We start from the raw sequence: 18,697 nt of genomic DNA, 5'->3' as shown, positions 1-18,697 counted from the left end.
TGTTGCCATCCTCCAGACCTCTCAGATGATGATTGCAGGGTTTGGGTCGGTTCAATTGCGGAGAGGCGGTCCTTGGGGTATTGCCGTCCTGAGCCCTTTAAGACTTTATAGGTCAACAGCAGCCTTTTGGATTGGGCCTGGAAATTAACTGGCAGCCAACGAGGTATCCTTCAGATGTTATGGACTACAAATCCCATCATCCCTGACCACTGGCTGTGCTGACTGGAACTGAACAATACCTGGTTAACCGAACACCACACTGACTAACCCTGCCCAGGCAATGCAACAAACACCCTTTACTGCGATTGCTGCAATGACACACACACATACTTTATCCGCCTTGAGAGAGATTCAGAGAGATGCAATTGGTTTTTGCCGTATTTCTTGAACGATCCATGTGCGGAGAGGCTTTTGGACTATTCACCCAAGCAGAGTACGAATTCTACACATCTGCAGGCAGCCCATGGAATCTCAAAGTGGTTTCGCCTTCCTTGGCATCACAGCAAGGAAGAGACTCTGAAATTTGATAAGCGGGCGATGCTAGAGAGCAGCCGCCGTCTAGTAAATGTGTTTGCTCTGAACTTTAGAGCAGAGTGTTCTCAGACGTCGGCCTGGTGAGCTTTCATAAGTCAAGACCTTGGGCTTTTGAAATAAAACCTATTTGAGGCCCCACGAAGATAACAACGACAAAGCAGCTAACACAGACAGTTCAGCTGGGAAGAGCTATGTTCGTTCTAAGCAGCACAGGAAAATGGGGAAAGGCCATAAGATCTGTAACAATAACAATAATAATAATTTATTATTTTTACCCTGCCCATCTGGCTGAGTTGCCCCAGCCACTCTGGGCGGCTCCCAATCAAACATTAAAAACAGTACAGCATTAAATATTAAAAACTTCCCTAAACAGGGCTGCTTTCAGATGTCTTTTACAGATAGGATAGCTGCTTATTTCCTTCACAACTGAAGGGAGGGTGTTCCACAGGGCGGGTGCCACTACCGAGAAGGCCCTCTGTCTGGTTCCCTGTAACCTCACTTCTCGCAGCGAGGGAACCGCAAGAAGGCCCTCGGAGCTGGATCTCAGTGTCTGGGCAGAATGATGGGAGTGGAGACGCTCCTTCAGGTATACAGGACCAAGACCGTTTAGGGCTTTAAAGGTGCTGTATACATGTAATAGAGCATAGCTCAGTCAGTAGAGCATGAGACTCTTTAATCTCAGGGTCAGGGGTTCAAGCCTCACGTTGGGTGATAGATTCCTGCATTGCAGGGGGTTGCACTAGATGATCCTACAATTCTATGATTCTACCTGCACTGCATACAGATGGTTTCAGGTTCAATCCCAGCCATCTCCAGGTAGTGACTGGAGAGCAGCTGCCAGCTAGGTGTATAAGGCAGGTTGCTATGTTCCTAAAATGACAAGAGTACAACAATCCAGGCAGCACTGCAAGCATCTTGAGATCTTGATATCTAGGAGCCAAGGATGTCAGGATGGCCAATGACTTCCCTGCCATTAAAAGAGGAGGGTCCCTTTGCAACTGTAGCCCCATCCAATGAGGTGCCCTCAAGCCATCTGCTAGGAGAGTTTAGGGAAGGAAAGGTCAACCTGCAGGGAGGGAAGCTGTCTCTTGGTGGAACAGGCTGTGTTCCACTCCAGGGTATTCAAGGTGGAAAGCTCACTGTGCAAATTCAGCCATCGGCACTGGTCTAACCGTGGTCCTTGCCTGCTGTGTGGACCAGAATGAAACCACACAGACTGCATTCTGGGGACCAGACATGCAGCTCTGTTTTGTATCCTCGACATAGCCCTTTCCAATTAGGCCAGCCAAATGGATCTGCCGCTAGCCAAGGCCAACTAATTGGAGCAAACCGGGCAACCGCCCAGGGTGCCAAATTCCCAGAAGTACCTAAGCTCCGTTGTGCAAATGTCTTGTAGAGAGAAAGTTATGGCCTGTACTTCTGAAGGACAAGCACAGAGGAAGCTGGGCAGTTCCTTGGGCTGGATAAGATCCTCCTCCTCCTCCTCTGCTTTGCATAGCTTGTAAAAGCTCGCGGAATTCAGATTTCTTTCCCTTGCCATTTTCACGCCGCGGCAGCTTGTGGCTGCTGGATTAGTTGGGGGTGCAAAGAGGGCACAGAGACAGGTCTGAGTTGCTCTGCTTTTGTCTCCCATGCCAAGGGCCAGAAAGAGAAGCCTAGGCAGCCACATTTGACCCCTGAGGTTTTTCACCCAAGGCACTACGGGAGGTCTGCTGCAAAGACAGCTTCCGAGCCCCTGCCCTGAGCCTAAAGTACAAAGCCACTCTGCTCAGTCAAGGGTGTGCACGTGCAAAGAAACAAATGCCTTCTCTCCACCCTTAAAATGCAAATACGTCGCAAACATGTGCTGGCACGCTGAAAAAGCCAAGCCACGTACAGCTGCACTTGGATTTGGAAATCCAGAGCACAAGCAGTCTTTTGCAGATGGGACTCGCACAGCAAACAGAGACAGGAAATTATGTGCCGCCGTATGTTGCCACAGCGACAGCACAGATGTAAAACAGTGGGGCTCGCACAAGGTTAAGAAGGGGGTTTGGGGAGCCAAAAGAGAGAGCTCTGTGCAGCAGGACATATCTGAAATCATTTAAAATCATTTCACTATGCGCCTTGTGCAAGGTACATCTTTTATGCAAGCTAAGGCCTGCTGCAGACATCAATAACTCTGCTGGGTGGGTCTCTTACCTACAGCTAGGAGATCTCATGGGCTCAAACACTCTGTCCTACTTCCTTCCTCTCTTTCTACTTTCTACCCCATCCCCTTTCATTCTTGAAGCTAACCATGGTGCAGCGTAGTTTTGCTATAACCACGGTTGTGCTCCCAATCTCAATTTGAAACAATGCTTCAGAAGTGGATTTCGGCTTTAGAAGTGTTAGGCCAGGGTTTCCCAAACTCGGGGCTCCAGCTGCTTTTGGACTACAACTCCCATCATTCCTGACTGCAGGTCCTGCCAGCTAGGGATGATGGGAGTTGTAGTCCAAAAAAAAAGCTGGAGACCCAAGATAAAGAGCTGCCATATTCATCTAGCCCCAGCAACAAGGTCTACCCCAGGGATGGGGAACTTCTAGCCTTCCAGATGTTGTTGGACCCCAACCAATTATGGGAGATGGTGCTGATGTCCAGATCTGTACATGCAGTAGAATACAGGGGCAGAGTAGCTGGGAGATTGTCAACCTGGGAGATAGTCATGCATGAGTCCGTGGTTCTGCATGTATCTCTCTGTATATGAAATACTTGTATTTCCAGTACACAGTCACATTGACTGAGAGTTCCTCTTCCTTACAGGATCTATAAAGTCACATTCCTTCTCAGCAAGAAGCTCAGCCCTCAGTTCTTTCATTTCATGCCATTGAAAACTTTTCAAAGCTCATTTCTCCGAAAAGCTTTTTTTTAAAAAAAAATTGTTTATTTAGTTTTCAAAAGTTTATATACTTTACCACCAACAATACCTCTGATTTATCCATGGTTTCTCTGAAAAGTTGTCTTCCTTTATTTCAGAGGTCAGGTCTTATTTCTTTAGCGTTAAAAACTTCCAAATGTTTTCTGATGGAATTACTCCCTTTCTAACAGCCCAAAAGTTTTTTTTAAATGCTGCTGTTTATTTTATTGCAGGCAAACTCCGGCCCTCCAGATGTTTGGGACTACAATTCCCATCATCCCTGACCACTGGTCCTGTTAGCTAGGGATGATGGGAATTGTGGTCCCAAACATCTGGAGGGTCAGAGTTTGCCTATGCCTGTTTTATTGCTTACCAGCGGGCGCAGATACTCTGTAGAAAACTATGCACATAGAAAGCAATAAGCAGTATTCAATGAACTTATTGTGCTACTTTTAGGTCTTGTGCAATGACATCTGCTCCAGAGGGTTGTGAGTAAACCTAGGACATATTTAGGCTGCATACAAGGGGAACAGAGGGAGGGCATTGCATCCCACAAGGAGAAATCCTTGTGCCAGCAGAACATTCACCTTAGCAGCACATTGAATGCAACCCAAAACTTTCTACTAAAATTACAAATGAAGCTGCCGGTAAGGCCAAGTACCTTAATACAAGGCGAGTCGTAATACGGATAGATAGTATTTAATTTGGACAACAGAAATATCTGAAATACGTCAATTAGGAACATAAGAAGAAGAGCTCTCCTGGATCAGTTGAAGGGCAGTATCCTGTTTTCACTGAAGTCAACCAGATGCCTATAAGAAGCCTGAATGCAGATGGTCCTTGGACCTGATCCAGCAAGTTCTTCTTAAGTTCTACAGCAGAAGACACAACTCAGAAGTCTTGTTTCAATCCACGAGAAAGCAGAACAACCCTTGCCAGCATTGCTACCAGTCAAAATGTCTTTCAGGCCTTTGCGGACCTTCCATAACAGGAGGAGGAAGAGGAGAAAAACTGAACGTCTGGCAGATCTAGCCAAACACTATGAAGCATCTATGGAGGTACAGCTGGGGCTGGCCTATCCATTATACCCAGGGGTTCCACCAAAATAGGCTCACTGTCCTTCCATAATTAGCACCAACCCTACGGACTTCGAGTTGAGATGCTTCAATCGCCATCAGCACATAGGTCTCTGGAGCGCTCCCAGCAAAGAAAATGGAAACACGCAGCCAAACACCAACAGGAATGAAGCCATGCCATCCAGCAGCCGACTTCCTTACTTACCCCATTTAAGCTTCCCAAATCCTTCACCCAGTGCTCATCTTTCTCCTTGTCATAGTTGATGACGGCATGTTGCTTATCCACACTGCGAGACTGGGGGAAGGAAGGCAGAGTTTTGTTTTAATAATATTTAATTTTATTTTTTCACCAACAACCAAAACACAAACAGTGAACCCCCCCCCCCCGGTGTCTGATACACTGGGTATACATAATCAATAATAACGTATTCAAATCAACCATATGTACAATTCTATATACCTTTAACACTCCTCCCTCCACAAGTTTTATTTTAACTTTTAACATTTTAATTGCCCCAAATTGTTCAAACCTACCCAAATAATTCAATATCTTCTCAAACCAATCCTCCTCCTTCTCACTGACCTTAAACCCTTTCATTTTATGTATCTTCACAGTTAGATATTCTAAGATTATAATATTTTTCAATTTTTTCCTCCATAGGTTCACCCCTAGCGGAAGGGGGTACATCATCAATTGCATATCATTTTCAGACTGGAAAACAACAGCAGCAAATGCCAATCGTATTCGCTGAATCCATTCTGGACAAAGGGCAAATAAGAGAGCACAGGTAATTTCTGCTCCCATTGACAACATCCCTAGTCCAGAGTTTTAACAGCTCATCTGCATCTGTCTAAGAACAAGGCTACATCAAAACAAAACAAATGTCAAAAAGCAGAGCCATGTTACGTAATTGTGTGTTTTAGGGGGACTTCACACTTCACAGCACATAGCAGCCCCCCCGGTGCACACAAAGGACTTTGTATAAATTCCTAACATGAGAACTTGCAGCTTCTAATTTGCACAGGGTAAACATTGACACAATCTGCGCCCTGCCGACCCTCTCTAAATAAATGGACAGAAACAGGAAGTTAGTCAAAGCCGCTATGCATGTTTTCTTCTAATAGGGCACTCCTTGAATGTGCAATTAAAGCTTCGCAGATGCTGAGCAGGTGTTTCTATTTCTCTGCCGCAACCCAGAAGCAGGACCAAGGCCCCAGCACCATCACCACTCAGCAAACTGACAGGATGGGGAAAAATGGATGCAAGGAAGGTTTGTTAGGAATGCAAAAGCCCTGAATACAGGAACATAAGAGCCTGCTGGATCAGGCCAATGGCCCATCTGGTCTGCCAGGATCCTGTTCTCACAACAGCCAAGCAGGTGCCTGTGAAAAGCCTGCAAGGTAGACATTAACACAACTGCACTCTCCCCACTTGCGATACCCAGAAACTGGTATTCGGAGCCACAATGCCTCCGACAGTGGAGATAGCCAAAAGAACAGAAGTTGTTAAGTGATGGAGAGCTCCTTTCCATAAACATTATGGGACACTGTCTGCCCTCTAGCCTAGCTATCTGTCTCATCCAGCATGCTGCTACAGTGGCATGGGAAGCACAGGTTTAGCTGCCAACTGTGTCCCTCCAGGCCCCTATTTGGCCAGCGTTAGAAATTAGCTAGGTGCCAGGCGCGTTTTTGCGGCAGGCACAGGTCCAATTGCGACCAAGTGGAGATCTCTGGATGCCAGGCTGGCAACTGGTGAAAGCAAAATGTCACGTAGAGGAGGATCTGAATTATTTTCCTTGAAGTTTGAATTTGTTTTATTCTGGACTGTTCTATTTGATGTTTTAATGTGTTGTCAACCGCATTGACAGTGGTTTTCAACCAGTGTGCCACCCTGGACTGCCTTTAATGATGGTCAGGGGCACCGCGGGCAACACTGGCCTCTGTCCCTGTTTCCTTCCCTCCCTCCTCTGATGCCCTCTCGCATCTCTGCCTCCCAAAGGCTTGCACAGCTATTTGTTGCAGCAGCCCTGGCTACAAGCTCCACAAGCAAATGGTGCCTCTGGGGCTGGCTGGGGGTGCTTCCCAGGTCCCTGTGGGGCAGTGTGAGTAGGCACCTCTCTTTGGGGGAAGGTGGGTGCAGCTCAGAGACCATGGGCAGCAGCCGCTGCTGCTGCCCAGAGGACTCCCAAGGGAGGGTGTTCGAAAAGGGGTGAGGGGCTGCCAGCTCTGCAGGCAAGGAGTGACCTACTTTGTTCAAGTTGGTGCCTATGCGCTGTGTGAAGAAGCCGTTCCTCACCTGTCCTGAACCTCCGCCACAAAAAACAATACAAGCGACACGAAGACCAGTATACTAGATAGCGCTGCAATTCTTATTGCATGATATACATGATTTAGTACAACAAAAACACAATGTGTACACTTGTAAATATCCTCATGACCACTGCTCCATGTGCATTTTTCTAATCTATGTGTTGTGCTGAAGAAGATTCCAGCGAAACAGTCAGATTATCCGGGATCACTGTCCTATGTTGTTATTCACTTACTACTTCAGCACCATGAACGCCTAAAAAAAGTTTTACCGTTTAGCCCACAGGATAGCATCTATTATTTTGTTTCAACCATAGACTTATTATACTTCTACGGACTTTCAAAGATTGACAGACGTGTGTTCATTTATTTCAAATATATTAGAGAATTTACAAGTGTACACATTGTGTTCTTGTTGTACTAAATCATGTATATCATGCAATAAGAATTGCAGTGCTATCTAGTATACTGGTCTTCGTGTTAATTGTATTGCTTGTTGCGTCAAGTTTGCAACACAGGGTTCTGAACCTCCCACCATTCAGTTTCACCGGACGGCTGCGAGCTGTAGAATTACGAGAGAGGGAGAGGAACGCCCCTCTGTCCTCTTTCTCTACATACATTTTACACCCTTCTGTAATTGTCGTGAGTTATCTTCACCATCGAAAGGAAGCTACTATCAGCTGAAAAAACTACACCTTGAAGGCAGAAAGTGTGCATTATGGACAGTGGGTGTCAAAACCCTACGATGTTTCCCGAAGGAGAAGCTGAGGGGAATGTGCTGACATGAATGAATATGATTTTACACTGACTCGTAGCCTTGGTTTCTTGTGCAATTCATAGAAACGGAAGGAGCTGCCTTAGACCAGGAAATACTATTTGTCCCTCCAGGCCAGGATCCCTCAGTATTGAGTCCTGGTTCTCAAAGGTCACAGGGAGATGTCTTTCCCATGCTCCACGGTCCTTCAACTGGGGACTTACTTCTGAGTAGGCCTGGTTAGGACTGTGCTGTAAGAGCACTAACACTTGACAAAATATATAAAACCAAATACAAAGCTATCATTTCAAGCCAGCTGGCGCTTCTCAAGAAGGCGCTGCAGTCATTTAGAAATGGATGTGGCATTTGATGAATTGCATCCCCTCCAAATCTACTGCTTAAGGGGTAAGTTATCTATATTTCATTGGGCAATTAATTGCATGGTATGTGCTATTCCAAACATAAACAAGGAAGCAAAGCAAGGAGGTGGATGTAGCGTCTCAAATTGCTGCAACCTGCCTTGAGACTTGAGAGCGAGAATGACAGGTAATAATTTGAAATAAATAATTTTTTTTACGTACAATGGCACAGGTCATTTTTCTGGATGAAAAGGGGGGGGGCACACAGTTCCCTCATGCTCAAAAAAATATACATACCGGTATATGCAGACATATTTCTCTATCAGTCAACAGGTTGCCCACTGCAAAAAGTCCAACTTATATCACTCCTTTCCCCCCTTTGTGCCGTCAATCATGGCTCACGGATAGGATAAGGGCTTTGGGGGCAATTTTATTAATTTATTCATTTCATGCCATGTCATGTCATTTCTATCCCATCTTTTACTCCAAGGAGTTCAAGGTGGTTCACACGGTTCCCCTTCCACCTCCTCATTTAATCCTCCACAACAACCCTGAGAGGTTGGTTAGGCTGAGAGGCAGTGACTGCCCCAAGGTCACTCAGCGCGCACCATGGCCGAGGGACGCGGGTGGCGCTGTGGGTTAAACTACAGAGCCTAGGACTTGCCGATCAGAAGGTCGGCGGTTCGAATCCCCGTGACGGGGTGAGCTTCCGTTGCTCGGTCCCTGCTCCTGCCAACCTAGCAGTTCGAAAGCACGTCAAAGTGCAAGTAGATAAATAGGTACCGCTCCGGCGGGAAGGTAAATGACATTTCCGTGCACTGCTCTGGTTCGCCAGAAGCGGCTTAGTCATGCTGGCCACATGACCCGGAAGCTGTACGCCGGTTCCCTCAGCCAATAAAGCGAGATGAGCGCCGCAACCCCAGAGTCGGTCACGACTGGACCTAATGGTCAAGGGTCCCTTTACCTTTACCTTCCAGTCCGACACCCTAACCAATGATCTTGGGATGCTCCACACCTGTCAGCTGCAGCATAGGTGGCATCAAAGCATCCTAGTGCATTTGGGTAATTTTAATCTTTGGAATCTTTTAATCTTTAATCTCCGGGGGAAGAGCTTCTGCTTAGCATTCTATGCAAAAGGTGCCAGGTTCAGTTTCGCCAGGTAGGGCTGGGAAATATTCCTTGCCTGGAACTCTGGAGAGCCGTTGCCAGTCAGTGCAGACAACACTAACCTAGATGGACAAAGTATGAGGACACAGTATAAAGTCCTTACCCAAATACATCAAAATATTCCTATCCTGCCTTTGGAACAACAGCAAAATCTCCAAGGCACCTCGCCAATTTCAAAATCCGAATAGCCATTAAAACAAATTTGCAAAATGAAAACATAAAAACAGACGCAGGACATAAAACAACCCATTTGTTAAGCGGCTTCTAACATGCATCTAACCTTCAATTCCTCTTGTAGCTTACAAACTTTACACACACAGACATTTTGGCCGTCATTATACTCTTGTTAACTGGATCCCTAATAAATGCAAGACATGCAGCTCCAGTCCTGTGCAGTTCCATTGGTTTCAATGAGGCTTACTCCCTAGTAAGCCTGTTTAGGGTTGCCGCCTACTGCACCTACAGACAATTTGAGGGAGACCTGCCTATCCCCTCCACAGAACTTCTGGCACCCACGACTTGATCTTTTGGCGCAAGCACACAAGCCCGGAACACTGAGTGGACATGTGCAATCTCTGCAAGTCTGGGAGCATTTCCAAATCTAAATACAACACTCAAAGCAGACACCCCACTGCATTTCTGGCACACAAAGAGTGGCAGAATTCAGCCTGCAACAGGCGCTAAGCACCTAACTTAACTCCCCTCCCCCAGGAAAGGAGTAGATGCATGCTCAGTTTTCCTCTAAATATTCTAATCACAACCTGAAATTCAGCAATACATGCTTCTTAATCCTCACAAATATTTTAAGTATTTCCAAGCCGTAAAGCAGGCACAGAAGGTTTCCTGAAAGATTAAGCTTTTTTCCCCCAACAGCAAAATTTATTTAAATACCCAAGCTTCAAGACTACCACTTTCTCCAGGCTCCATATTTCCCCCAGCGACCTATCATGGGTGAAATCAAAGCAAACAAGGGTTAGGTACAGAATGTGTGCGGAAGAATGATGCTGAGCACCCACTTACAAATGCTTTTTTTTTTTTAAGCTACACATGCAAGTTGGGATGCTTGCTTGGATGAATGGAACAGTTATAAAGATGAATGAAGAAGTGCTGAATCAACTGAATGGTGTTAATCCATTCATTCTTATACTGTCCCGTCTTCCAAAGGAGCTCATCAAGGGCCCTTCTTCAACACACACAGAGAATTTATCCTAACAAACCTATGGGGTAGATTAGGCTGAATGACAGCAAGCAGCCCAACATCACATAATAAGCTGAGCATCTGAGAGGGGATTTGAACTTGGCTGCCCCCATTCGAAGTGCAACACTCAAACTACCACATCACGCCAGAAATCACAATTTCTGTACTCTTTCACTGCTGATTCACACAAGGTTTCCCTCAAGGTTTTCTTTCTAGCAGTTTTGATCACTGGGAAAATATATTAGTTGGTGATATATTGTGAAGCTGAAAACCAGCTATCGCCCAGCCCCAGTCCTCCTGCACAAAAATCCATGTCTGGTTACACTCTCTGCCTTCCACGCACCTTCCTTTATTTTGAGCTTCCTATATAGGCACCTGGTTGGCCACGCAAGAATTGGATGATATGCCATCGGCCTGATCTAGTTGGTTCTTCCTGGTGCTCAGCATAATTTATCCTAATTTATTATTTATTGTATTTATGAATCTCACCCTTCCTCCAACAGAGCCCAGGGGCAGGGTATGAAAAAAGATAAAGAACCAGTGATTTAAACAAATACAGAACTGAAATATTCATAAGAAGAACCTTCGCTTGCGGGGGGGGGCGTGTATTTTGCTACCACTGTAGAACCATCAAGTCACAAATCCTTGTCGATCTACTTCCGGTTGCCCAGAGATCTACCCATAAATCCTAATCTACCTTTCGCTAATCTAACTCATGAGTTTTACTAAGGCGCCTCAGGCAGATTCCTAGTCAATCAGTCTTACTATTTATCCCCTGCTGAAATATGGGGATAATGTTTAATTATTTATATTGTAAGAAAATTTATAAACCTCCAGCTCTCGCTCTCTCTCTCACTCTCTCTCTCTCACTCACACACACACATACATACATGTATATGTATGTATGTATATATGTATATATTGTGGTGCTATACAAAACAACCATCAAAATAAAAAAGTTAAATAAAATTTAAAAAATACAGAGCAAACAACCACTCCTGGATCAATTCTGTAAAAACTCTCAAAGAAATGAAAAGAAAGAAAAAAACATTTTCAACAGGTGATAAAATACCAGGATTGTAGGTGCCAAGCTAATTCCAACAGGAACAAATCACTGGTGTCACCATGCTAAAAGTCTTTGTCCGTATAGAAATAGAGCAACTACGAATACCACCAAATTTTGAGCACTCAGATACGCTCTGTACATAGACCCATAGCATTTTCAGTTTGGGGGCACATGCTAAGTTCTACTATTGCATTTGGAGTCTCAAGAAAAATCCGTATTTGAAGCACTCACACTACTTCAACAGTAAAGTCAGGACCCTTAGCAAACTAAAGTTCCCGAGGTCTCCAGAACTGTTAAAAAGTGTGTACTACAAGTGTTCTAAATGTATGAGGGGGGGGTTGTGTGTCCTTGCTCTTTTTCAGAGATAAAACCCAAGTTGTGCTAATTATGAGAACGAAGGCATAATCACTTACCTGGAGCATCAGCTCACAGTCTTCTCTGCCAACAAATATCATCTCCCGAGGGAGCCGGTGGCGAATGCCTGCACTGCTCACCAGAAACCATGACGTCACACTCATTTTGCTGTTTGGCACTTCAACTTTTCACCATCCTAGATGAGAGAGAGAAAAAAAAGTTCCAGGAAAAAAATGTGGACCAACAAAGGCAAACAAACCATGTCAAGTGTTAGGAGCACAAAAAGCATGACCACTAATTCCTTTACCACAGCATATGAGAGCAGATTTCAAGATCTACTTTGCTTTTTACTAATACGCAAATATCTATCAACTGGAGTCAGGAGCTAACAGCATGCATTTAGGATTAAAGCATCCTGAGCCCAGGAATTTGTTCTGGGTACCAAAACTGAACCGAGCTCACAGTCACAAAAACCCTCTCCTGGTTACATATTTTGATATTGCCATTGTTAAATGACTGGGAGTCAGAATTCCCTGCAGATCTACTTCAAAATCACCCAGAGATGCACCAACAGTACAGATCCTAATGCATCCTTTGCCCACCTCTGGTCCCCCAGGTGCAGGTGTGCAGAAATTTGGAGCTGCAGTTCGGCAACATTTGGAGATCCAGATATTCCCCAGCCCCATTCTTTGCTGACCAAGACCAGTTCTCCAAGGTTTCAGACCAGGGAGTTTCCCAACCTGGAAATGCTCGAGAAGGAACCTGGGACTTTCTGTGGGCAAAGCAAATGTTCTACCACTGAGCCAGGGAGCCTCCCAACTCTGGTAGTTCACAGAGTTATTATAAAAGGGAAATGGAGAAAATATCCACCCAAAGCCAACCAGGAAGACAAACAAAGGTTTGCTGAATTTATAAACCACTTCCCACAACAAAAAGTCCTGAAAAGCAAGACTTTTTACAGCAAGAATAAAAAGCCTATTAAAAACACAGAACAAAAAGATCCACTCACTGGTGATGTCCGATTGCCGAGGAAAACAAAAACAGACTTTGCCTGGCACTGAAACATGGCAAAGTTGGCACCAGGAGGGCCTCTCCTAGGAGAGTATCAGTGGTGGGCAGAAATGGCCCCTTCTTTCATCACCATCCTCAGAGGTGACACATGAAAAGGGGCTTCCGATGATCTCAAAGCCCAGGAAGTTCAGTATGAGCCAAAGCCCACCAGACATCAAGCCTGGAATCATGCTTAAAAGCCCTTGAGCTTGAGTCTTGAACACCTTATAGCAGTAGTTTTCAACCAGTGTGCCTTGAATGATGGTCGGGGTGCCACGGGCAACACGGGCCTCTGTCCCTCTTTCCTTCCCTCCCTCCTCTGATGCCCCCTCGCATCTCTGCCTCCCAAAGGCTTGCACAGCTGTTTGTTGCATCAGCCCTGGCTACAAGCTCCGCAGGCGAATGGTGCCTTCCCAGGCCCCTGTGGGGAAATTTGAGGAGGCACCTCTCTTTGGGGCAGCGGGAGCAGCTCAGAGACCAGGGGCGGCAGCTGCGGCTGCCCAGAGGACTCCCAAGGAGAAGAGAGGAGGCCGAGGGAACACTCCCCAAGGGAGGGTGTTCAAAAAGGGGCAAAGGGCTGCTGACTCCCCAGGAAAGGAACGACATAACCGGGCTCCTGAGCCCCGCAGGGGTACCACAGAAAAAATATAGTTAGTCAAGGGAGCCATGGACTCAAAAAGGTTGAACACCTCTGCCTTATAGACTTTTTTAAAAGCAGCCTTTCTCTTGGCCACGCTGAACTTTCAGTGCTAGGAGGATTTACATGCACAAAGCATTCAAGAAGCTGAACACAAAAGGAGAAAGGAGGCAAGGGAAACACAGAATGCTCACAGAATTCTGTGCACAACATCCACACACGGAAACAGGCAGAGCAGGCCATACGGAACAAGCCAGTCTATGTCTCTGGGATAGATTAGAGTTGAGTGCCTTCCTTCCTGGTTACCACCTGCGCCTCACCTGGAAGGCCCACTTGATGCTCTAGGGAAAACCAAAGTACAGAGAGGCATTTCAGGTTTTGACCTATAACCTGATCCTACACCTTTAACCGCAGACTAACACACAGGAATTCAGCACTCTTCCCACTCCTTATCTCCACACCTGTGGTTAGAGCAAGGATGGAGCACCTGTGATCTCCAGGTGCTGTTGTTGGGCTGCAAGTCCTACAAGCCCCAGCCAGCACAGCCAACAGGTAGGGGTAATGGGAGCTGTAGTCTGATCTCTGGAGGGCCAACCCATCTCATTCTCGGTGAAGACTGTTGGACTGACTGGAGGGAGCTGGGCTCAACCCCCCACTCAGTCATAGAGCTCATTAGGTGACCTAGTTGTCACTAGCTCTTAGCCTAGTGCCGTGGCTCAGTGGCTGAGCATCTGCTTTGCATCCAGAAGGTTGAAGGTTCAATCCCTGGCATCTCCAGGTAGGAATGGTCTCAGTCTGAAACCCCAGAGAGCTGGTGACAGTGTGGGACCAGTGTCTGACTCACTATAAATCAGCTTCCAATGTTCTGGCTTATAAATGATGGCTCAGCTGGTAGAGCATGAGACTCCTCTTAATTTCCATGTTGGGCAAAAGATTCCTGCGTTGCAGAGGGTTGGACTAGATGATCCTCATGGTCCCTTCAGATTCTATGACTGGGGGAAGAGAGACCCTGTGTGCTGTCCTGAGCAACTTGGGGTGCAGAGTTCAAGGCTTAAAATAAACCCCATTTGTTTATTTCAAAGCACTTATAAACTGCGGAATATTCAAAACCTCTAAGTACGCACAAAAATCCAAACATACGAAAGCAATTTCTAAAGTGTCATAAAAACAGAGATGAAAGACAGACATCTGGTCCAATCTTATGGGTCAGAGAAAAGCAAATATATATTTTACGTGCAAGATGTCCAAAGCAATTGACGGGTGATGCTTATTTTAAAAGGTAATAAATAGATGTTTCTGTGTGTTAGGCCGCTGTGAAAGTGGGGGGGCGGGGAAATAAGTGTCAAGCCTATTATGTTCCAACTTCCTAGTTTTTATAAATCCCCCCTGTAAGAGGTGGGGCAGGAAATTTAACGTATCAAGGGAAAAGGCTGCCTCACCACTGAGCTGATAGAGGAAGGAAGGTTCTCCTGCATGGAAGATTTCACTTGTAAATTTGCTCCCTTTGCGCCTCACTTAATTCAAAGCAGCTCCCCTCCCATGCCTCCATCTGCATACCATGCGATGCTCAATGACTGAAGTGAGTACACTTTTGAATAAGTACTCTTGTTCCGTAGGCTATCCAGCTATTGCTGTCTTAAGGTGCTGGATCTATCTGCTAACATCCCCTCCTGTTAGGTGGATTCCCAAGACACTACGAATCAAGGGCTGAAGTGAACTAAATTATTGCACCTGCAGAACAGGACTTTCACACCCCCCACTGTTGCAAAATCACAGGTAACCACCAGAGCAAATTTATGGGGCACACAGGGGGGAGAGAGAGAGAGAGAGAGAGAGAGAAGGGGGCCATCCTGTTGCACAAGGACAAATGCTTGCACTGATGCAAGGTTAGCCTTAGCACTACATTTTCATAGAAATGTAGAGTTGGAAGGGACACCTAGCCCAACCCCCTGCAATGCTGGATTTTTCATGCAACTGTAAGTGCTTTGAACATTCACAAAGCTAAGTATGAACCTAAGAAGCTGCCTTATGCCACTGGTCCATCTAACTCACTGCCTAAATTGACTGGCAGGGTCTCTCCTAGCCTCACCTGAGGATGCCAGGGATGGGTCCTGGGTCCTTCTGCATGCCAACCAGATGCACTGCCCCTGAGCTATATAGCCCTTTCCCGGGAAACTGCTGAAACCCAGGCCTCACACTTTCCTCCTTTTGACGCTGCATTTTCCCACTCCCTCTTCCAGTGCATGCTAGGAGCTGCAGGGGCATGTTGGCATCTGTTGCTAGGAGGAAGGGAATAAACACTCTGGGCAAGAGCCCCCATTGGCCCACAAAAGCAGACACAAGTCAGAGCAGGGACTGAAGCCTGCAACTCTATTCTCTCTCTCTCCCCCCCCCCCCAACGTTTTTCATTTTTCTTTTGCTCGGAGGCTGTAGCTTTAATCAGCTCGCCCTAACCCTAAGCAGCAGATTCTGCCACAACTAATGCTTATTATGGACATTTTGCCAGCAGGAGGGGAAGATTTAAAGGAAAACACACAAGCCAGGCCCACAGATCGAGCCCACCATAAGCCCCCTGATTGCTTTTTTCGTTTTCTTTTTGTTGCAGGTTTTAAAAAAAGAAGAGGAGAAATGAGGAGGAGGAGGAGGAGGAAGGGGTGAGAAGAGGAAAGGGGTTACTAAATGAAGCGCGTGATTGGGGAAAAAGCATTACAAGAGAAGGAGAACGAGAGAAGCCAGCACACATAACAAGCAAGAGGGAGAAAAACCAGCTCCAAAAGATGGTTAGCATTTGGGTTGCCTGGTGCTACCAGATGCCAGTTCAACTGGCTGAGCCAGGCGATTCCTCCCAGATCTTGCCACCATTACAAAGCGACTGCCAGCAGCTATCCACACCCAAGGAAAGGATTGGGGGGGGGGATCCGAAGCTTCGCCACCAGCCCTACCCAAGGTGCAACAATAAAGCCGCCAGCCAGCCAGCCAGCCGGATAAATCTGTCTCTCTTTCGAGCGGTGGGGGAGCATTCAAACCTCCAGGGGGGTGTGGATAGATAAGTCGACTGGAGGGACCCTTCGTCTCTTTGTTTAGGAAGAAGTCTGGGGCTGCAGCAGGAATCCAAGCTGGCGAGCGGTGTGAATCCCTGGGAAGGGGGGGGGGTATTATTTTGGTAGGAAGCTAGCAGGGAGCAGCAGAATCCGGGAGGAGGAAGAGGAAACCTCCAGCTCTATTGATCCCTCGCCGCCAGTCCCTACCCAAAGTGGCCTTCTGCTCTTTTATATACCTCTCTCGTCATTGAGAGATAAAGGGAACCTCCTACCTGCCACGCTGGATGCACTGACATTCCCCCCCCCCCCCCAGGCTCCGGGGACCTCATTTGGGAGAGGACTTGGCCACAATCCACCCACAAGCTCCTCGCTTGGCCTCCCCTTCCTTTACCTGGGCTGGGCTCTGTACTTGCTGCACCAGCGGCCATCTCTCAATGACACCTCCCCCATCTGAGATGCTCCCCCTCCTCTGTCCCCATAGATGCACCCGCTCCCATTCAAATTCTGGCCTCAGTAGCAGCAGCAGCAGCAAGCCCACCTCCTTTTGTGTCTGAGAAAGATGGGGAGGGAGGGCCTGGCCAAGCTCCACCAATTCTATACACCCCCTCAAAATAAGAATAAGAATAATAACAATCACCTTCCAAGAGGTCTGCTCTCCATCCCCACCTCCTCTCCCCAGCCCCGATCCTGCAGCAGAGGGAAGCGCGCCTTTCCCTCCTCCTCCTCCTGTGCAGTCCCCGCATGCCCGGCTCTCCAACCCCGCAGACAGGCAGGCCCTTGACCCGGCCGGGCTGGCAAGGCGCATCGCAACGCGGCCAGGTGCTCCCTGCGCCTCCGGAGGCCGCAGGCCAAAGCCCAGCAGGCGCGATCAGCTGTTTCCTGTCTGCGGGGCGGACCTGCGCGCCGGCCTGCCCGCCTTCCCCGAGGGTGGGCTCCGCCTGCCCCGACCACCACCGCCACCCCTGACTCGGCGCAGCCTTACCCGGCGTGGCGGCCCCCGGCTCTCCGCCGTCCAGCGCTGCGCCAGGTGCGGGGCGCCAGATCCAAGCCCCAGGGCGCACCGTCAGCCTCCCCTAGCCTCTCCGGATCCGGCGCTGCTGGGCTTCTGCCATGGCCGCGCACCGAGGGATCGTCCTTTCTCTCGCCCCGGGGAGGAGGACACAAGGAGCGCCACCGCCGCCCGCGCTCACTTGCACAGCAGGTTCCAGACGTCAGGAGGCGGCTCTTCGCTTCCCTCGCCCTCCTCCTCCTCCTCCTCTCTGTCTCCCTTCCCTGCACCCCTCCCGGTACTCCCAGCCCAGCCCTGCCCTTCCCTCTCGGGCTGCCTCCTCCGACAGCCAAGCCGCCAGGTTAGATCAGGTGACGCCGTCGAGGCTTCTCCGTGGCACAAGCGTCGTGCGCGCCGGTGCGGCCTCGGCGGCTTGGCGCGGGCGGCGGCGGCGGCTTCCCCGTCTCTCCCTCTCCCTCCCTCGGCTGGTGAGGAGTTTGGTTGCGACGGCAGGGCGGGCGGAGCAGAGCCGAGCGCCCCGGGGGCGGGCTCGGCGAGAAGGAGCACGCGGCCGCGTTGCTTTTGCTTCTTTGAGCCCTAAGCGGCGAGACTGAAAGCTGGGGGGGAGAGGGGAGGGGAGGTGCCATTTCTTGCTTTCCAGGAGCGCCAACTTGAATAAAATATTATTCTGCCCCCCCACCCGCGCATAAGCAACCACATGTCACCGCACTCCCACACTATTTGAATGGCAATAGGCCTGGCCATTAACTTTGGGGGAGCCCAGCCCCTCAAATATTTTATTGGGTGGGGTGAGCGCGAAGGGACCTCAGCCCCTAGTCGTTGGCTCCTATCTATCTATCCATCCATCTATCTATCATAGGTGCAGGGGCTCTGGGTACCCACAAAATTCCCCATGAAGGGGCTGGGTACCCACGATCGTGGGATCAAGTTGGCACTCTATCTATCTATCTATCTATCTATTATGAAAACCAGGATGCGACCCCCTTGGCTAGTCGCCAGAAAACTGGAGGCTGATCCAGGTCAGTGAAAGGGTGTGCAGGAATAATCCAGCAGTTCATCTTAAGTTTTTTTTTGTTCCCCATACATGCATCAGTTGTGGTGGGTCACCATCATAAATAGGGCTGGTGTAGTTCTCACCTTTGAACACTGCTAAGCATTTTCTCTTGTCTTGGCCGAGTAAGGAAACCTTTCTACCTGTTAATAATTCTACACACCACTTTGTGTTGCACTTGGTAAAGTAAAGGTAAAAGACCTCTGGACGGTTAAGTC

At 48.0% G+C, this 18,697-nt stretch overlaps 1 protein-coding gene across 5 annotated transcripts in view; it reads right to left on the bottom strand.

The window, feature by feature from the left end:
- Positions 1 to 17,684, bottom strand: part of CEP170B (centrosomal protein 170B) — an 87,185-nt gene extending 69,501 nt beyond the window's left edge. For 2 of the 5 annotated variants that reach the window (XM_081004903.1, XM_081004907.1), the window contains exons 1-3: positions 17,402 to 17,684; positions 11,751 to 11,887; positions 4,692 to 4,781 (exon numbers count right to left, since the gene is read on the bottom strand). In XM_081004903.1, the coding sequence (XP_080861029.1) occupies positions 4,692 to 4,781; positions 11,751 to 11,855 (195 nt within the window). In that variant the 5' untranslated portion in view covers positions 11,856 to 11,887; positions 17,402 to 17,684. Of the gene's footprint in view, positions 1 to 4,691; positions 4,782 to 11,750; positions 11,888 to 17,056; positions 17,261 to 17,401 lie in introns of those variants that run through there. The other 3 variants (XM_081004905.1, XM_081004906.1, XM_081004904.1) reach the window with 3 other exon arrangements.
- Between the last annotated feature and the right edge of the window lie 1,013 nt (positions 17,685 to 18,697).

The sequence above is a fragment of the Podarcis pityusensis genome (genome assembly GCF_964106645.2).
Source record: "Podarcis pityusensis genome assembly, chromosome: 1".
Lineage (NCBI taxonomy): Eukaryota > Metazoa > Chordata > Lepidosauria > Squamata > Lacertidae > Podarcis > Podarcis pityusensis.
This window is presented reverse-complemented; position numbering and strand designations above follow the sequence as displayed.